Source organism: Channa argus, chromosome 20 (assembly GCF_033026475.1).
Source record: "Channa argus isolate prfri chromosome 20, Channa argus male v1.0, whole genome shotgun sequence".
NCBI lineage: Eukaryota > Metazoa > Chordata > Actinopteri > Anabantiformes > Channidae > Channa > Channa argus.
In genome coordinates, this window is record NC_090216.1 from 8,011,345 (window position 1) to 8,032,906 (window position 21,562).

The 21,562-nt window shown below is 42.1% G+C and overlaps 1 protein-coding gene across 4 annotated transcripts in view; it reads left to right on the forward strand.

Moving 5' to 3' along the window:
* The window catches only part of LOC137106071 (zinc finger MIZ domain-containing protein 1-like), a 104,389-nt gene that overhangs the window by 48,061 nt on the left and 34,766 nt on the right, over window positions 1-21,562 (forward strand). For all 4 annotated transcript variants that reach the window (XR_010911894.1, XM_067489082.1, XM_067489080.1 and 1 more), the window contains exon 3: window positions 19,479-19,598. Coding sequence is in view for 2 of the 4 variants with exons in the window: in XM_067489080.1 (XP_067345181.1) it covers window positions 19,530-19,598 (69 nt within the window). In the remaining 2 variants the exon portion in view is untranslated. The remainder of the gene's footprint in view (window positions 1-19,478; window positions 19,599-21,562) is intronic.

Genomic DNA, 21,562 nt, shown 5'->3' on the forward strand with positions numbered 1-21,562 from the left:
TTTTTTTTGAGCAGATCTGGTTGCTTTTGTTTTGCTTTCAAGCAGAGGTGCTGGTGCAATAAAAACTGAATAATTTCCAGACAAAGCACTTGTCTCTCTCAACAGCACAAGCATTAAACTTGTGCAGAGGATTACTTGAGCCTATTGATCGGACTCCTCTGCTGTGGAAGGGGCAGTGTGCAAAATCAATGCTTTATTTTCTCCTAGCCTTCTTTATGCTTGTTTTTTACCAGTGAAAATGAGTGGAAAACAAGGGAAAAACAATTTACCTTTACTGTATTCGGTACTTTCCACTGATTTCAGTGGCTAATTTCGGCAAAATCAGTGTTGTTCCCTCTCATCTTTTTTAACTCCTTGTTTCCATCAAGTTCACAAGCAGGGATTCACCCTTTTTAGAGAGGTGATGTCATGCTTGTTTTTGGAGTGGTTGCACTGTGAGGCTGTGTTCGTGATGAGGATTAGGTTTCTATAATCATATAGATAAGGCCTCCAACAAATTATTATTTTCCATTATTGATTAATCATTTATTGATGGATGTTTGGTTTGTATAATGGCAGAAAAAGTAATGGATGTTGCATTTGGCATCTTCAGATGTTTTTCCTGACAGAAAGTCTAAAAGCTGAAGTTCACATTACAGTAATACAGATAAAGCAAATCTTTAAAATGGATGAGCTGCCAACAGAGACTTGTGTGAATGTTAGCACTAGACACCATCATTTGATATAAACATAATCTAAATTGGACCATATACTGTGGCTTCACTTTTTGTACCAACAGTAATTGTTTTTCAGATTGTAGTTAGATAGAAATTATATTTTTGCAAAATTTACACTCAAAAACAAAAATTAAAAAGTATTTTATTTCCTTTTTAAAAGTCAGAAAACTGACAGCTCTAATTTACATAAGGATAGAGGTTCTTTGCTGTAGCCTACTTTCACATACTAGCTTTAAAATAAAAAACACCACACACACATATAATCAGCTTTTTTAGATGCCCATAACAAAATCTATAAGACTAATGGAAGTTAATCAAAATTAGTACTTTAATAATAGCATACAGTATGTAATTGTAATCCCCTTGAGATAGTTAGTTTACTCAACAATATTAAACTGAAGTTATCATTTAAAGTTTTAGTATGTAATTTGATTAGATTATTTGTTTACCCATTAAATTCTTAATGAACTCACTCATGTTTAATAGTACAGAAGGACTTACAATCCTCTTCTCAGATCTATGTTCTTATCTGTTAGATCTTATTTTTCCAGACATTTTTAAATCAAGCTCGGTAGCATAATTTAATAAATGCTGATTATTAATTGTGCTAAGAGCTTTAGCTTGGCTGTAACTGTGATGTGACATTTTAAAAAGCCATGCTTTTGCTAATTGTGCATGTATTCCTAACTTTACATTTGGATTGTATACTTTCTTACCATATGTCTCCAAATGTAAAATGAAAAAAAAAGAAAGAAACGAAATGAAAAAAAAAAGAAAATAAAAATTATTTTAAAACACCATACACAATTTGTCACTGCATACTGCACAACATATTTCTTCTTCACTGTGTACATCAGAGGTGCAGCCCTGCTTAGACATGAAGTCCAAGAGTGGACAGTGGAAGACAAAAGGGGGTCAGTGAACAGGAACATGGCTGGTGACATGCTGCCTGCATGTGGGGTGGTTTCACTAACGAGAATCCATTGTGCCCTCGGTGAAGGTTAACTCTCTGATTCAGGGAGGCAGGAAGTGTTAGCTGCCTCCCCTGCACTTTTCCCATCCGTGGCCTCTGCCAAGCCTCGGCAGAACAATCCAGCCCCTGTGACTGAAAGGGAGGGAGGGATGGAGGGAAACAGAGAGAGTCAAAGACAGAAAGTGGGAGGACTTGGGCTGTGGGGGGGTGGGGGTGGATGTTCTGCAGGGTAACATCAGGCTTCTATGTTATGCAAGTGTTCTGTTTTTGTTTGTCTCACCAAGGTAATGCAGAACACTTGGTTTATTCCCTCTTCACCCAAACAGCTTCAATTTAAGGTAACTAAGATATATTTTTCTCTTCAAAAAGTGGCCAGCTGTAGCCAGCTTAGAGCAGGCTTAAGCTCTGAGTTTGCAGACTTACACACACACACACACACACACACACGCACACACACAATCACAAAATATATCAAAATGCAAGCAGAAACAAACACCCACAAAGATAATAGATACCTCAAAATATGCACACAGACAAACGTACACTGAAAAGATAGATATCTCAAATTACACACACACACACACACTCATACCAAATCAACAATCGCATCTTTGTTAAATTATCCAGGAAATTGTTTGCGGTGCTTTGATAACACAGGTGTTTATATGGTAATAGCTTCTGGAGACTGGATAAGAATGAAACTATAAAGTCATTAGGGTGTTACAAGAAGAAATGAAACCAGGCTCCTTCACACACTGCAGCTCATCACACATACACGCACACACACACACACACAAACACACACACATCCTGTCGTAGCCAGAAGAAGCTAAACTCTTACACAAATTCATTAAAAAACAGCTTTTGTCAGCTGCCTTAATGACCCTTGATGTGTGTGAACCTTTGCCGGGTTGGCACAGTTTATCTCCACTAGTGTTGTGGTTATCAGAAAGATAAAAGAAAATAGAAAAGAATTGAAAATACACTAGATAAAGTAGATTGTTTATGGGAATGTGGCCCGCTTGTTTCACCCAAGCCATTAAAATAGCTCCATTTAAAGACTTTTCTCTTGTGATGGTACAGAGTATACTTAAACAATCGCTGATATGAAGTGATCCCCCTGTGTGATTTTTCTATTGACATCAGGCTTATTTCCCATCTGTCAACATTTCATATACTCATTCGTCTCTTGTAATTCACTACATCCTCACAGGCAGTAACCTCTCACTCTGAAGTTGTGCAAGATGCCATCCATACATCTGTGGGTGTTTTTAAATTTAGTTACATGTTCATGCAATATGTTGTCACTCTGTGCAACCTGCAGAACATAACTCAACATTCTCTTTAAAGCTGCAAGAATAAATAATTTTAAAAATAACTGTGGGAAAAACTACTACAGAATCTAATGCGAAGATGTCTACCATAGTGACAAAGATAGAGACAGTAACAACTTGTGAAGTTACCTCTACAATGGAAGTTCGCTTCTTTTGGCTTATAGGTTTTATGACCTTAAACATTAAAGTGCAAAGTGCTCTGATAAAATCCACAGAACCTGCACAGCAGCGAATAAGAGACATAACTTTCAGACATGAACTCTAGAAAATGTCAGGAGGACCAGGTCCTGACATTGTCTGGAGTTTCCCTTTCAGACATGTAACCAACATAACAAGGGGTTTTTCTTGGGCACTTCGAGTAGGGGGCAGAACATGACGTAAAAACAAAGCTGCGGAAGTGACAGTGTTTTCCTTCCAGCAGATTAGAGATGGTGGATGGGACTATCCACTCACAGTAATGTTGGCTGTTGTTACGTTGATATCAATAGTAATTGTATTTAGACCTACCCGCAAAATTAACCAAAGACTGAAAAACAGTATGGGGCAAGAGAATGTATTTTGCAATCATCACCAAACGGACATCATCAACACGCCATCTCACTCATGGTGACACTCATGGTTAATTCTCCAGAGTATTACCTCCTCTAGTCACCAATGAGTTCGGGTGGATATAATCCTCTGCACTTAGGAGTTGGCTGGGAAAGTCCGGGCAATGTCAGGGCCAACAGACTTGGTTCTTTGCGTTAACACACAAAAAAATGTCTGAATTCCGGTGCATGTCTTTTGACTGTGTCACAGTGGCTGTCTGGAAAGAGTTGTGTGTCCTGATTCAATAGCTTTCTGTGAATAGAAAGAAATCATAATAGCTTACAATTATCAATCTTACACTACTTGGTAATAACAAATATTACTGGAACATGTCACTGTCAGGCACTGTTTTAAACAAGTGCAGACATCTTTTCCAGAATGAAAAAAAGATCCATGTAGATGCATTTGTTTGGTCACATGAGCAGCAGTAAAGGGCGACAGACAGCCAGGGTGTGAACAAAGATGTGTATCCACAAAGGTGCCCTCTCTCATCTGATCCCGACACTTCTCTCCTACAAAGCAAGGGCTGTGCACAGCGTGCAGATGCTGCTAGCCTGCCTCTGTTGGTAAATAATGAATAGGTCACACCTGGTGGTCTCTCAGAGGCTTGCCACAGCCTCCGTTCCTCTCCAGTGGTGGTTTGGGAAAATGTGTGCGCACCTCTGAGTGTGTGGCTAAGGTGTAACATTAATCAAAATTCTCCTGCAGTCTTCATTTCTGTTGTGTTTTCTTTCACCTTTAGCTATATAGTGTCCTCTTGTGTCACTTTCTCTAAAGTGCTTTAACAGTGTTTCTGCGCGTGTGTGTGTGTGTGTAGCAGTGACATTGAGAGCCCCAAAAGAAGCACTAGCTGTGCCTCTGTGTTGGATGTAAAAATACATTCAGTCCCATTACAAGGTGACAAATGACCGGCTTGCATTGCTACAGAAAGCTAATATAGAGGCTGCTTTTAAAGATATCCAATAATCCAGTGTCCATCATGAGTACAGATGAAGTCTTAAGAGATTTCCTTAATGCTTTGAGACCACAAATGGCTAAAAGCTAATTTAATATCGTTATTTGTGATCACTTCAAAAGATGAAAGGACCCTCGCATAAAATATTTCTTGAATAGCCAGTTGAGATGTACTGTATCATCAGTAATGCCAGCAATATTCTTCTATCAGGATGGCTTGTCTCATTAAAAATACATGCTGTATATTGAGCTGAAGTGTACCAATCACAAGCTCTCCATAAAAAACTCCTCGTGCTGCCTTACAATCAGCAGATAATGAGACAGGCTGAAGTGGATTTTCTACATTTTGCTGCAATTGAGGAAGGATATATTCATTATTAGTTAACATATTTGGATTAATCTATTAATTTTTGAAAAAAATGTTATTAAACAGTTCAAATGACCAACCGTCCAAAACCCAAACTCTTTGTGTGTTCTTTAGGACTATAAGGGTCACTGCTGTCTATGTCTTTCACTGTGTCACTTGTGTTACACTACTGAAATCCACAAATGCCTCAGCACTGTAAACATAGTTTGTTTTCTTGTAAGAAGTAGTTGTATTTATTCAAAAAGAAACTCTTCCAGAAATGGTAGATATGGCTGGTTCAGTGCTGCTTATCAGCAACGTGGGCCGTGTGTGGCAGAGATAGTGTGTGGCGAGTGCGTCACAGAGAGCATGTGATTGGAGCCGGATTCAAGAGTCAAACAGCGTTTTATCTCTTGTATATCAATCACAGTGCACTGTGGCCCCCGCGTGCACGAGCACTACAGCTTGCAGCATTGTTTGTTGTAGCAACAGACCTGCTCTGAAGTGGTGTTGTGGTGCCCTTATGTTTTATATATGTTTCATAAAGGTTACTGTTATGTTGTTAGGGAAGCAGGAGAACAGAGTCCCCAGACTGTAGGTTTTCAAAGCTTGGCAAAAAAACTTGGCAGAAATCATAGGAATTCTATTGACAGCAGCTCCTCCAGTCAATAGTCTTTACCGGGTTTTGTGTTAACACAGACACCACGCGAGGCAACAAGCTGTACTCTATGAAATGCACTCCACTCCGCAAGATAAACTCTTGTCATCAAGGAATTAGAGTAACTATCGGCTTTGTGTGTTTTCCTTGCGAGGGAACAACACAGCAAATCAAAAGACTGTTTACTGGGCTGCAGAAGAGAAGAAGTGGAAGTGGAGAACAACACCATGTTTCCTGACTAGTGATTTGTAAAAGTCTTGAATTAATTTTGGCCCGGAAAGCTGGCTCTGCTTACAGGGAGTTTTCCCTATAAACAGTGGAAAGGAGACTCCTGCCCCTCGAGTTCTTTCCATTCTTTCCAATGTGCGAGTAGTGTGTGTGTGTGTCTGTGTGTGTGTGTGTGTGTGTGTGTGTTTAAACATGCTTTGGCACATATCCACAAACATGCTCTTTATTGGTATTTCATTTATCACATTTGTGTTGTATTGTTTGTTAAAAAAAACTTTATTCCATCTTAGGTTTTGTTTCTGTCCTTTAGTAATTTTTAGCTATGATATTATAAACATTAGTGGACAAGTGGTGACAAAAGTTGGAAAAAGTAATGTAAATCTCTGTATATGGTGAAAGGTAAAAGTGAAAATCTTCCCTCATTGCACAAGCATCTACATAACATATAGTGGCTACTGTAGATCTCAGTGCTACAGTATTGTTACCATTGATAGGAATCCTGGCCAAGACTATACAGACACCTAGGTTGTGTTAAACTAGAAAAGTCATGTGAAAAGGTAAAAACAGCCAAAAAGACTGGTGTTTAATGCCCCTTTCATTTTATTTGTCTCTCTTCATTTGCTTGGCTTCCTTGTGCTTTTTGTTTTGCTCTGTGTGATCAAGATACTAAATTCTTGGCCTCAGGCACTTCTGCATTTTTTGATGTTCCCCACTATAACACATTCAAGTCCACCGAGGCCAGCAAGAAAAACAACTTTTCCAAGTTTAGTTGTTGAGCATAATATTGAATCATGAACATTGCTATTGACTCGTGTCCCACCAGACCAATTTAATCTGTGATTCAGCTCATACAGTGCATGCAACACAAGGAATCATGTTATTAAGCCCCTTTAATGAACTCTCCATATCTTCTTGCACTAAAAAAGCTCATCTAAATGGAAAACACATTGTCTTCATTATTCGCAAGTGTTGAATGAAGGCAGTTGTCATGGTTACAGCCATCGGAGGCTGAAGCCTGGTTTGAGGCCAGAGGGGCTACAGGAACAAAGTGGCTCCTAATGGCGAGATTGTACAAATGGCTCTCTGAGAGGGTTATATATCGCTGGCATTTCCATGTTGGCCAACACAGTCACAGCGCAACAAATGATCAGTTTCACATCATACCCTCGTGTCAGAGCTGCCTCTGGTTAATGAAACAAGATAAATCTCACAGAGCTATTTACTATTCCAGAGCACAGTCTACTAAATATTGTTAGAAATACAATTGTAATTGGCTACTCTGTGTTGTTTTCCAATGTATCGACTCTTAAAGAACCGTGCGGAAGCTTCCAGTGTAAACCAATCAAAATGCAGATTGTCTACACAGCATGGTGTCCACCCAGGAGAATTACAGTTGAATACTAAGCAGAAGAAAGCTTTCCATTCTGACTGCTGTTTATGCTTTTGAGACTGCTTTTAAAAGAAGGGAAGCAAACTGAGAAGGAGAAGCGGTAGCGTTTAATTCATTTCCTTCTCTGAAAGTAGGTTAAATTACCTTTAAATCCCACACAGAATTGCACATTGCAGGTAAATGAGTCACTTGGCAGCTGATGAGCAGCAGCAAAGACATGCTGGGAATCAGGGACAAGGGGCCTTTTTTTTGGTTTGTTTTTATTTATGTATTTTATTTTTTTTTTAGCAGAGTGAAAGCGGCACATCACTAACAATAGATGGAGTGGTCACGTGCGGGTTCTCTGCTCCCCGATTCATGTCAGATAATAATTGGATTACCTGATAGGATGCCCTGTGTTTGCACGGTGGTGGGGCAGCGGCAAAACAAATTACCGGAGAGTTGACCTTTTGTAGGACGACGTTGACCCCAGTCTGCCTGAGTGGAGAATCAACACATCTCAGTGCCATTAAGGATCGCCTGAATGTTACTGGGTGGAACTGGAACTTACATAGATACTGACAGGGACAGGGATTTAGATTTGGTTGATACAATATCATTATTTACTCGTATCAGCCTAGAAATTGACATATCATGTCTAAATTCGTTGTCACACTTTCAATTATAACGTGAAACTTATTTCAATAATTATAATGATAAATAATTATTAGTTGCAAAACAAATTGATATATAATGTTGACAACTGTCTAATAACGCATTATGATTAATTAATATTCTGTTCAAATGTGTTTTATGGACAACCTTTTATATACAGTCATGCACATAAATAAGTAATGTAATATGTGCAGGTGTTCTCAGACAGGATCAGGCAATCAAAGAGGATGTTCTATGTAGTCAGACAGGCAAAACCCAGAGGAAGGAAATGTACAACAGGACACTTTTCTGCTAATTGTGAGTGAGTAGCAACAAAACCTCTCCTGTGCTTGTAGACTGGTGTCATTCAGGCCAAGTTTTAATAAATGCAGCAACTGATTCCTGATCAATACAAGCCAGCATCTGTTTGGGTGCTTACTGGTGCTTCAAGCTCCTTTCTGTAAAACTCTTGTACAAGTATCAAGGTCCTGGTTATTTGCTGCACCTAGTTTATGCAAGGTTTATTTTGCTCTTGCTGACAGGTTGTTCAGAGTTGAAAAGCACTCTGTTTTTGCTGTAGTTGGCCTTAAAGCTAATTTCATGTCTTTGTTTATCTGACAAGATCAGAGTTTTCAACTCTCAAGACTTGTTTCTCCTTCCGGGGCTCAGACACTCTGGTGGATTGAGCAGGCCGTCTTTTACTCCATGTTCTCTACAAAGCATTCATTCATGTGATGAAAGAGATCTGTGGCTTTTGAGGACCCAGCATGACGTCTACAGTATCCATTTTTCTATAGATCAAGACTAGATATACTTCCAATTTGAATATAAATCCCAAGGAATTGTCTGTGCCCTGTAAGGCACGTAGCACTGTCTCAAGCAGGCACCGCTCGATATTATAACACAATTTGTATGTTAAAAAGGTGGCCCCTGTTGTTCGGATGTGCTTCTAAGTGTGAGTTCGTTTGTCTGTGTGTGTTTGTGGGCATATCGACCCGTGGAGGATGTGTCGCTGACAGGGCAGCCTCTCTGGCCATTGTGTCGGGGAGGGGAGCCTGCTTGCTTTCAATCCATTATTGACTAATCTCATTAGCAGAGGATCCTAACACTGAATGAGCCACAGAAACTGACTTCTCTGGCCCCCCTTTCCCCATTGAGATACACCAATCACGTGTGCACACACAAACACATTCACATGCAAACGTACTTGTGTGTGCACATATTGAAGCCCTCTGCCACAGAGAAGAGGGAGTCACTTGTAATTATAGACAGCAGTTTTGAAAGAAGAAGGTTTTTATTGCCCTTAATTAATCATTTTAATTAAGTGACTGCCTATCTGTGCTTTCAACTGCATTAGCTAATTATATGTTCAGCACTTTCTACTTGTGTCCTGGTGTATGTGTGTGCGGCCCCCTCGTATTTGTCTGATGAACTGCTTGTACAGTATCACCGTGACACTCTGTCTGGTCTGCTGCTCACCTGTGCATCTGAAAAAACTCTTTTGCATATCAGTTCATTCCTGACAGCGTAAAATTTGCAGTCATGGAAAAGGAGATGCAAAGTGTCTGTGTGATTTGCACAGAGGTTTAATAATATTTGGTAATCATGCAGCAGCTCTGACTACACAATGTTTTGTGTGTGTGTGTGTGTCTGTGTGTGTGCGCGCGTGCGTGTTGCTGGTTGACCAGGTGACTGAGGCCGTACACCTCTGCAGTATGACCCAGCGGAGAGAGAGGAGACCACTGCAGAGAGAGAGAGAGAGAGAGAGAGAGAGAGAGAGAGAGAGAGAGAGAGAGAGAGATATTCATGACCTAGGCAGCCTGTAATTGCTGATGGTTCAGCAGTTTTCCGGGGCTGAAAAAGGGGGATACGGAACTTCTACGCTTTTTGCAGCATTCATTTGCTCCTCCTTTCTGATCCAGTGCTTCTCTCGTTCTCCTCTTGTGTCTCACTGCCTCTCACAACTTCCTTCTCTATCTGTAGTGTGTGTGTGGGGTGTGTGTGTGGTGGTGTATGCAAACCCTACACTTCTAGAAATGCTAGTACTGCAGGCACCATTGTTTATATTCACCTGTCAAGCTCCTTCAACGTCTCTGATGGATGATGTGAAGCTGTTGTTTTCCAATAGCAAGACCTGGTTTGTGGCTAAATTACACATATGAACATATACTCATTAGTTAGAAATGTCCTCTCTTCACAAGGGATACACTGAGGAATTAATTAATTTGTTGGCTTAAAAATATCAAACATGGTGATTGCAGCTTCCTAAATGTAATGATTTACTTTTTTATTTGCTTATTACTTGGAGGGATTTGACCAGAACATGCTAATTTAAGTCATCCCTTGGCCTCTCTTGTGGTAGGGTAGATAAGGGTAGGGTAGGTTCATCTTTCAGTTTGGCACTTATAAACAAATGCATTAAATGCAAAATAATCATTAATTGGATATCCAATGTGAAGCTAATTTTTTGACATAACAATGACACAATGCTTGTTATTGCTTTATTTAGTTTGGATGCAATTAGGAACTTAAAGCACCTTGACATTATGTCAGTATTGATATATATAATTGTGATATAAAAAAATACTGTGTGACATTTTTTCTTTAGGGTGTATGAAAGAGACAATGTATGTGATGTTGGTGTGTGTGTGTGTGTGTGTGTGTGTGTGTGTGTGTGTGTGTGTGTGTGTGTGTGTGTGTGTGTGTGTGTAAGAGGATGAAGCTGTTGTCACTTCATTTGCCAGCATAAGTTGCATTGCATAATGCCTGCAAAGTGTCCTCTGTCCTAGCATTCAGTATTCATTTGATGCTATTTTTGGCTCGCTGAAGGATTATATAAAATGAGACATACTGTTCTACAAACGTGTGATCTCCATCACTGAGACTGCCCGCATGCTCTACGGCTTGCCTTTGTTTTGTTTTGGGGGTTTTCATGCTATAGTGTCTTCACAAAGGTTGCATGTAGGATCAGTGAAATGACTGAATAATTCAGGATACCTTCACTAAAGTGTGCTCTCGAAATATTGAATTCTTCAGTGAGTGATTGAGGACTCTGCTAGGACTACTCCCCTGGAGAATCTCCATTTCCTCCCCAGACACATTGGCATTCTTCAAAGCCACACGTGAGATGTGAGATTTCCTGATTCATTTACACAGAGGCAATCAAAACATGGCAACCCACAATCTCTAGCAAATTAGAGCAGTGCAAGTGGTGCAGTGTGGACTTGAGCAGAGACTGGGAGGTGGGAGTTGGAGGTCTGTCTGTTGCATGGGATTCATCACATGCCTGTGTGTGTGTCCCCCCCACGACTCCATGAGGGAGATTTGTGAATGTGATTTACAGCAGCCCGTGCTGCCTAACCTTTAAATCAGATCCCCCTCCCACACAGCAGACCCCAACCCCTCCTTTACATACAGACACACTTGGACACAGACAAACTCTGTCTGGTCACAGAGGGGGCATGTAGGATGATGGTCGTGGATGGAGGGGGGAAGGAGAGGAAAGAGAGGCTAAACCGCCACAGTCAAAAGCCTCCTCTCTGCAGATCAAACGTTCGCCTGTCTGGTAATGTGTTGTCATTGACCAATTAGGAAATTCAGATCAAACAGGCACAGGCAATGGCCCCTCACTGCCCCTCTCCAAGCACTCTGCTCTTTTTAATTGAGCACATTTGTGGAATGAGAGGCTTCTCCCTGGAGGGACCGATGGCTGCAGATACTAGCAAGCTGTTAACACAGGAACAGCCTGCTCAGTAAGGTTATCAAACAATCTGCTGATATTAAAATTATATATCTTTATGAGTCATGCCAGTTAAATGATCCTAATGCATGTCTGTGGAGTCTATGAGAGTATGATTTTTAGCAGATGCAGATCTTTGAATAAGAAAGTTAATGAAGAGTTCATGTTTGGATAGCGAAGTTAGTCGAATGCAGCTTACATTTGAAGCTGCTAACACTCACTAAGAGTGATTTGGTAAAACCAGAACAAGTAGAAGTAAAACTCTGAAGTGTACTGAGATTAGAAATGGTGCATTTAGTAATTACTTAAATAAATGTATCCGTTTCTTTTCCTATTTCATATTTAATTAAACCCAATAAGGCTTCAAAAAGGCTAAAAACCTCATTTGTGAAAACAGATAGCTGCCGCACATAAAATATACTACAATATATAACATTTTAATTACGTTATGATGCACTTACAGTTAAACATTTAAAATGTGTGTATTCAGCTGTCAATGATAAAAATTGGATCAGAAGGATTGTGTAAAATGAAGTTAAGGGCAGCTGACTCAATAGATGTTGCTGAGGCAGCTCAATAGATAATGTTTTTTGTTTTTTTTTTCAGTTTAATTAACCTTTGTAAATTGAATATATTTTGGTTTTTACAGTCTTGTTCAAAGAAAACAAGCAATGCTATCGAAACTCCTTTGGCTTTGCGAACTTGTAATTGGCCCTTATACAGATAATATACTATTAATTTAGGTATTATACAGAAACAAATAATGACTTAATGATAAATAATGAATTAAATGATAAATAATGGCAATAATCAGTACTTGCAGCCAACATACAGTACTTAAACCTTGCTTATAATAACTTAAAATGGAGATGTTAGTGAGGTCATTATGAGCTCTGGCAGGCTGATCGTATGTCTTCACAGGCTTCTTTGGTGAAACAGAGAAAGCTCATGTTGCTGCTGTCCATCAGTGTCTGGACAGGTTGAGCTCATGCACTATTTAAGATCTCTCGCTCTCACTCTCTGTGTCTCTCTCCTCCCATTCACTCAAAGTCACAAAAGGCTAAAGGTCACTGACACAATGGAAACAAGGAGGACTTCCACCCCCCCCGTGAAAGATAGGCACACACACACGCAAGCCAGCAAACACACACAACCGCCCTAAACTTCACCACCATCCACACAAACATGCGCACCCTCATGTTCTGCTCGTAGCCTTCTTTGAATTCCTTCCCGTGTATCTTGCAGCTCTCCTGTCACTCCTCCCCCCAGCACTATCAGTCTCTCTCTCTCTTAGACCTCATAATGGCTCCTTCTGGGTAGCGGCTGCGTCTGTGGCTCTCGCTATTTCAAAGTTTTAGCTGGCCGGATTAAGCTTGGTATGTGGAAAATGAACAGGCACTCAAAGGAGGGACACATGAGCTGAATGCATAATAACCAGGAGACTGATGGGGGGGAAAAGATGGGGGGCACAAAAAAGAAAAGAAGAAGAAATTTCACTCAGAAGTTGCCTGGAGCAGGAAAAATATCCATCGCCAAAATGGAAACAACAATCAATGGCAATTTTACCAAGTGTTGCAGGTCATTGTTATGGCTTTCTTTGTGAGATATTAAGAACAAATTCACCTCTTACTGCAACACTAGGTGCAGGTTTACAATCTGGCTTGCTGGTTTCATCATCACCATAATCACATGCCACCAAAATACCTGGATGATTGCGGAGGAGAGAGGGTGCCTGCATGGCAGCGAGCCGTGAATGAGCGAAGGGCTGTAGCTGGCTAGCTGTTAGCACCACGTTGCACTGCATTAGGTGGAGTGACACACGCTCATGTGGCCTATCTTAGCTGCCTCCAGCACCCTGGGGGAATGGACCCCCCACCTCCCCCCTTTGCCCTGTGCTATTAGTGTATGGGTGGAAGGAAATTCAAAGAGTAGCTGTTTCAGAGGATATCGTAGCAGGCAAACAGGAGAAGGAGAAACCATTATGATGTTCCTCATGTTTGCCTGTGGATAGGACCATCTCGCTTTCCTTTGCATTCTCCAGGAACCAGGCAAGTTGGCAAGCAGGTGGGGGCTTGGTGGTGAGAAGCAACTGGCCCCCATCTGCCTTTCTTCTTTTCCTTTTTTATCGCAGCCAGCAATCGGCCTGTGAGACTTGGTGAAACGTTACACTTGGTTAGAGAGAAGATATTGCTTAGCCCCTCTATGATCCCCAACCCTCTGTTTTCTTCTTCTACTGCAGCTGCTGATGGGGGGGGGGGGTTGAAGCAGCAGCAGTAGTAGTGGGGGCTTCATCTACACCACCCTCTTGCTTGCCTGCCCCCACCACCATGCTCCCTTTGCTTTTCTAATCACACTGCAGATGTGCCTGATGGCTGAACAATTTTTGTGAACGTGGGGCTCCTGCTGGAATCCAGGAGGCTTTCTTATGTGAGCTGTCATGAAAAGTGAGAGGGCAGAAAGGGAAGGGAGCGAGTGAACGTGGTGAGGGAGAGGAGTGAGTTACAGGGAGAATGGGAGATGGAGAAAGACAGAGGGAGAGAAGGGAGAGAGATCAGTGAAGAGCAACCAGCACAGGAGGGTTCCTTGGATTGAGAATGTGTGTGTGTGTGTGTGTGTGTGTGTGTGTGTGTGTGTGTGTGTGTGTGTGTGTGTGTGTGTGTGTGTGTGTGTGTGTGTGTGTGTGCGCGTGTGTGTGTGCGCGTGTGTGTGCGTGTGCCTGTATCTGTGAATGAGTGGCACAACTGTGAGCCCGCCCTTGCTCACGGTTGCCTCTGGAGCTGCAGACCAAACCACATTAAATAAAAGAAATCCATTCCCAAGCCTGTTAAGGAGCCATGTGGGGAGGTGTGAGTGTATACTTGTGTGTGTGTGTGTGTGCGTGGGTGCACTTAAATAGCTGTGTGTCCATATGTGTGTGCAGCAGAGAAATGGGGGAAGGGAGGAGGAGGCTGAGAGGAGGGGAGGTAGAGCACAGGGAGGTGGGACAGGCAGGAGGCAGCTCATATTATCCTCCGTGCCAGCTCTGGATGGAGCCTGCCGGGGATTATGGCACATTCTGTGAAGCAACAATGGAAGCAGTGCCGATTCATACACATTTCCATCCTCTCTGCTTTTTCCTCCATCGAACAAACACAGCTTTGTCCTCGCTGCCTGTCTGGCCACTTACCAGGCAGAGAACCAGGCAGACACCTGGAGTCCTAAAGCTGCCCTCTTCAAGCTAAACACCCCTCCCTCAGCACAAGAAAAACGTCTCTACAATGTTGAGATAATTAAAGGGGAGCTTTCATGCCGGCCTCGGCTGACAGTCGGAAGAAAACGACATATCGTGGAATCAAAGCTCATTAAAATCACAAGGGTGAGAAGATGCTTCCTCCCCCTCCTCCTCCTCCCCTCTCCCTCCCTCCCTCCCTCCTCCACCTCTGTCATCTTTATAACCCTTAAGCAAGTGCTACAAACAGCCATACCTGTAAATCAATGATTGTGCAGATTAGTCCTTTATTGTCTAATTCACCTACAATAGACAACATGCGGGAACACAATCACCTTGAGCTGCGTGTTTCAATATGTCCCCATGAGATGCAAGAATGATGCTGATTTCTCCACTCAGGCCACCTCGTTTCGTTTTAATAGTGTCAGCAGTACGTTAAGCTTTCGATTAGTAAGGTGTGTGTGTGTGTTTCAGTTGAGGGGAGTGTTTCACACAGCTCTGCAGAGGTGTAACACTCTGCCTGTAGTGTTGTTGTAAAGCACATTAGGAGTGACCGAGGGTGTTGTTATGGTATCATGATGCCGGTCCAGCAGTCAAGGGAAGGTGAGAAGTTCTTTGTGTTTGTGTGTGTGTGTGTGTGTGGTTGGTATGTTGGCCAGCGCAGCTTGCTGTCTTTCTGCCTCTGTGGCCACCCTCATCTCCCCCTGTCTTCATCCGTGGATACCTCAACCTATGAAATTATTCCTTATTTTAAAGTCTGTCTGTCCCTTAAAGCATGAGTTTGGTTTAAATAGTAATTCTTTCACATGTGGTTGGCTTTTAGTTTTTTCTTCTGAAGTTTGACCTTCACTGAGTTTGAAACTAGAAGCCTTTTTCCACGTTCATGTGCCAAATGGAAAATGTTTCTTTGTGCTCAGCTTAAACCTGAGTTACATCCATGGACATAAGCGATGGTTTTATGACATTACATCTTTGGAAGCCAACATCCATCCACTGTGCAACGTGAATGTAGGAACGTGAAATCTCCAGTGCACAAAGTGTCCAGCTGTTAAATATATTTACATTATCATTACTTTGGCTAGCACTTTCGTATCATAACGACCAACTAAAGCTACTAAAATAAGCCCTGACTTGTAATAAGCTAGAAATGTCCTTAAGCATCGCTGCTCCTGGTCCCATAGTAGCTTGATTGTTTTGGTTCACAAGCCATTTATATGAATAAATTAAATCTGTTTACCACTTTCCTGTACCTTGACAGCTAAGCTAAGAGACTGTGTAAAGAGGCGAGGGTTTGTGATCCATTTGTTCTGCTTTGATGGTGGGACAAAGCTAATCACTGTCTACTCTTCTCCCCCTCACACTGTTTTTATCCTGCAGAGCAGAGGTGCACAACTTGTCTGTGTTACATTAACAGGCTAGAACTCACTTTGAAGATCCATCATTCGGTTTTGGGTGTCTGAAATAATGTTTAGATTCCAAACTGTGTGATTATGACAGTTCAAAAAGCAATCCCCCTGACTTCACTGGAGATCATTTTCTGCTTTGGTGTGTTCATTCAACAATATTTAGCGTCACCATCTTCTAGTCCCTGCCGTGCCATCAAATTAAATCCGCAGCCCTTTTCAAGGTACACTTATGTAACACGGTCACGTAATGAGACAAACATGGACCCTGCTTGACGGGAAACAATCCTGTCCTCTGCTGGGTGTCGTGTGGAAACAAAGCTTTTAAAGTAGTGGTACGGGAGGAAAGAAAAACATTGTTTTACCCTAGAGGTGGACTGATAGTGCTGTGAAAAGCCGATTTGAAGAGGTAGGCCTCATCTGTCACTGGGCAATGGAAGGGGCAGCCATGCAGAAGCCCCCTGATTATAAAGAGATAATTTCATCCAATCCTCCGTTGGTGCTCCATTGCTTTGCCGCCATAGTCCAGTGCCTTTCATATTTGTTCCCAGCCTGCATCTCCTCACCCGTTTTGTTTTATTACAGCTCACACTCAATACATATATTTTAGCTCCCCCTTCGACCGGGAAGCAAAGCGGGTCTCCCCCCTCCCCTCACACCCCTAAGCCCCCCATGTGTCTTTTGTCGTGCAGGAATCCACAGCTCTCGACTTGTTGTGTAATGCCTGCCGTGCAATTTGCAGTAAATTAAGCTCAAGTAACGCATGTATCGGCACCAATTCCCCCTCTCACACACAAAAGTGTGCAGCAGGATTTCTGGGGTAACTAGGTGGATCAAGGCAAATAAGTTCACATTAGGTAATGGCGCAGAGAAAACAATAAATGATAACATCTGTAACATAAAAAAGAGCAAGTAAATACGGGCTGGCTCATAATTGCATCTGTTGTTATAGCTCCACAGCATCACAGCTTTAATCTTTAATTTGGCTCTTGCTATTCATTAAAGATATAACAAAGCACTAGTGTTTAATTAAAACAAGTGAATATCTGAAAATTAAATTACTCCCCAACACTGGCATCGCATACTTTTAAAAAATGATCTTGAGAAGAAAATGTAAAAGAGAAAGTTTTAAAGTGCACGGAGGTCAGAAGTGTTGCTACACTGTGTTTAACAGAAAAAACAGTGGATGGCAGCCCAGCCGTTTTTGTTCCTCTCATTTTTACTCACTGCTGGAGGTAAAAGAGATGACATAGAGAGAGGAAAGAGGGAGAGAGACCAAAGGCAGGGGAAGGGAAGGGCAGGAGGGGAAGAGAGACGGAGTGAGCAGGTCGACTTGCTCATCAATAACCACAAGGTCAGACAGGCACTGCTGGGCTGAGTGGGCCCTGTTAGGAAGCAGCAGCTGAGGATTTGTAGAGCTTGTAAAGGCTTAAAGCAACACCGCTCCGCCTTCTTTGTGCCATTAGCCAGGGCTTTGAAGGGCCAGGGAGACACCTGCTGGTGGCTGAGGGGCACCGTGGTCCATGCAGGGCCAACCTGGCCAAAGATCAGCGAGGAATCAGCTGGCACAGAAATGGAGGGAATGAGGGGGATGCTACAGCAGCCATAGGTGATGCTTTTTTCCCCTATGTAATCATAATGGTTGTTGATATATATTTTTACATAAATATATTTCACGGTACATAAAAGGTTATTTTATGTACTGTTTTTTATTAACCTTTTTACCTAGAGTATATTAGGTTTGTTGACTCCTGTGTGCAAAGGCCCTCAAATTACCATCCTTTAGAAATTATAAAAGTAAATATCTATAAAATGTTGCCATTATAAAATCCAAACTCAGACCTCCCTAAGGTCTCAAAGTCAGCCTTGAGACTTAAGAAACTTTCACAAACAAATACTTCTTACCTGAAGAAGAGAGTGACAACTACCACAATCTCTCTCTCTCTCTCTCTCTTTCTCTCTCTCTCTCTTTTTTTTTACAAGCATTTTAATTTATGGAGAGGAATGCACCAGTGTGCCCTTCTCTCCTCTCAAGTACAGGCATGAGCAGCTCCAATAGGTAACATAAAAGCTCTTTGCCTGTCTAGTGGAGTAGATTACTGGCCCTGCCGTTAAATCCAGCTAGAGACCCCTAAGTGAGTATTATCAGTGTGGTGCAGCATGCTGCCTCCTCTCTCTTTCTCTCTCTCTCTCTCTCCTTCTCATCTCATTGGTACTTTGTGCAGTGAAATTTCTCACTGTGTGGTGGTAATGGAGAAAGATGGCATGGGGGGGTGTATCTGAATGATGGGGGTGAGTCTTGGGTGAGAGATGATACGCTGCAGGAGGAGATGCCCCTGAAGTAGTGAGACAGAAAGATTGAGACGGCAGTGAGAAAAAGGGGGGCGTGTGGAGAAGATGGAGGGGTGAGCTTTTCCCCCACCATCCATATATGTGCTTCTAAATTCACTTCACCCTCTACTTAAAGCTGCAGGTCACAATGAGTTATAGGTCACACCGTGAGTGTGATATTTATTTGACACTGAATGCAACATTAAATCAGAGCCCCACAGGCAAAATTGATATCCTTTAATGTAACTTGTAGTACTTTTTAACTTGTAATAATGTTATGCACCATGTCAGATCACAACCCTATTGTTTGCAGTGTGTGAAAAATTATTCCTGTGGAAAAGAAAGGAGGGTTTCCATAAGCTGCTGCTTCAAAATCAATAGTGCGCTGTGAGGGGTTTTGTTAGAGGAACTCTTATGTAGCTGTAGAGGGGTGGGAGGAGGGGGAGAAATGAAATGTAGAACATGTCTGGGCCTAGGGTACATATAATTGTTAACCAAAGATTACATAATGGCTAAGTAATGTAAACAGAGAACCACATGCCAAGTTAATGTTCTCACAGGCCAGGATGGAAGAGTTTCATGCAGTTTTCCGAGATAATGCTGACAGACTGTCGGGTTTAGCACAATGTGTGTGTATGTGTGTCCCTCCACTTTTGTTCATTTTCACCCTGAGGTGCTTTAAACATGGTCAGACATCCTTTCTAAGTCTTCCAGTGTGTCCTCTCCAAAGGTGTGTGGCAGCATTCAGGGGCAACTGCCAGAGCTTGTTAAGGGTGTCACAGGAACTGAGAGGGATGTCATCCTTTGGGCTCTCTGAGGTGCTTGTCACCTGCAAAATCAATATCTCCCTGCTCAGCCAGCAGCACCGCACACACAGATCCAAAGACACACTAAACTGCAATATCCTGATGGTGATGGGATTGGCAGCTTCCCTGGGAAGAGGCAAGCTTTAACATGTGTCTGTGTTTCTGTTGCAGAACGCTCCAGTTTAATGGCTGGCAGGTAGAGGCCGAAGAGGGACAATCAACATGAACTCGATTCCATCGATGGACAGACACATACAGCAGACCAATGACCGTCTGCAGTGTATCAAACAGGTGAGACAGCGGCCAGTTTTGTTGCATTACCTGAGGGCTTGACATAGAAGTCAAATAAAACAAATTTATGCTGTTACAAGTAACAGATGGTGAAAAGTATTGTAGTTATGTTTTACTTTTACTTCTGCACATTCCTCTGTTACATTAATCAGATGTCAACTTTTTAGTATTTCTGCTTAGCACTAGTTATCAGATCTACTTTTTTCCACAGTGGCATACTTTGTAAAAAGGCCGAAACTTGTATTATGTAAACAATTTAGATGATATTTGGCATTTAAGTGCTGACTTTAGTGCGGCCTATTCACCTGGTGGCCCGGTAGTTCAATGGGTAGAGCAGCTGCCTGGGATGCAGAAGTTGACACAGGACATGACCGGTATCAATAAAGGTTGTTCTTCTTGATTTGTTCTACTGGTTTGCTCTTGAGAGAGAAGAGAGGAAACTAATTCTCTGCATTTCGCTTTTCCAGTTTGTGCTTGTACACACAGGTACACATGCTCACATGCATGGCCATAATCTGAGTCTCCCTTTTTGGCTGCATTTATTCTGTTCGAGCTTATCTGGACTGTGGCGTGACTCAGGTTACTGACTGGGGTCAAAGAAAGTAGGCTGCCCATCCCTCCCCCATCATCACCCTTCTTTCTTCCTCCACACTGCTGACTCCCAGCAAGTCCTTTTGTTCTCCTCTCATGCCGTTTACTCCAGGACGAATATCTGGCAGTATTTACTAGGCATACTTGCATAACCCCAGGCTACAGGGCTCCCTGCCTTTGATCTCTTCTTTTAACTGACGGTCCGTTTTGTTTCTGGGCTCTGTGCTGAAGTCCACCTTCTGAAAATACATCAGAAGGCCTTTGGGACAATGCATGAGTCTTGTTCTTAAATGCAAGTGTGGACATGGCAAATTATTTTGCCCACAACTGGGAATTCCCAGCTATTACTGAGAAAGCAAAAGAGATGCGTTGAGTGAAGAGACAGGCTTTGATGTTCTTAATAAGTGAGAGAAGTAAACACTTTGTGTCTTCAATCTGGCTACTTTCTTTACAGCAAGATGTTAAGAATTCAGAAGCCACTCCTCCTCTGGCTACACGGGAGGTGAAAGTGTGTTCTATGAATGCACTGCATCGCTGATAGCCAAAGCATTATATTCAAGGACATTCACAGAACAGGAAAAGGAATACAAGCGTTTAAACAATTCAAGTGTTGCAAGGTTAAATGTATTAACCCGGCTAGACAAAAATTTAAACAAACACGTTTCAGTATAAGTGTTCGAGAAAGGATCACATGGGTAAACATGCCAATTAGAGAGATCCGTGGCATACAGGGAGGCCTCCAAGTCCATCTAATAAATGGTTAAGCGCCGGGTCATTTCAAACCAACCAGTAAGAGCCAGCACCCCGCTAATAGAGGCAGCTTTGTGCCGCAGACAATCAGGGTTTGGAAAGCCCACATAATAAATACCATTTATGTCCTGCCAATTAGACTAGCAGCGAGCCCATTCAGCCGGCCGTCTATTCTCCTCCCCGCACACAAAGATGATCATCAGGGGAGATCAGAACAATTAACTCACTATCTTCTCCCCCTGCTCCCCATTGTCCAATATCCAAGCCATTAAAATAATTAAGGAAATATTGTAAACCAATCCAGCTGTTTGCTTTAATTGAAAGTGTGCACATGCTGAAATTTGGCGTCTCGAAAGGCAATGCAGACGTGGAGCAAGGGATATAAATGAAGCCTCCTCCATTGTCTTGTTGTTTTCTGGGAGCTGTGACATGTCTGTCTAAATACTTCCAGCCAGTGTGGCGGACAGGGGAACAAATTGATTTTGTTGCTCAAATGATAAATTACTGCAGAGAGCAATGATAATGTGGAGGAAATTGGAATCTGTCGGCCTGATTGAATCACAGGTTGAAAGTTAAATCAGAAATCATTACGGTGGTAATTTCTAAATTGCCGTCTTGTTGTG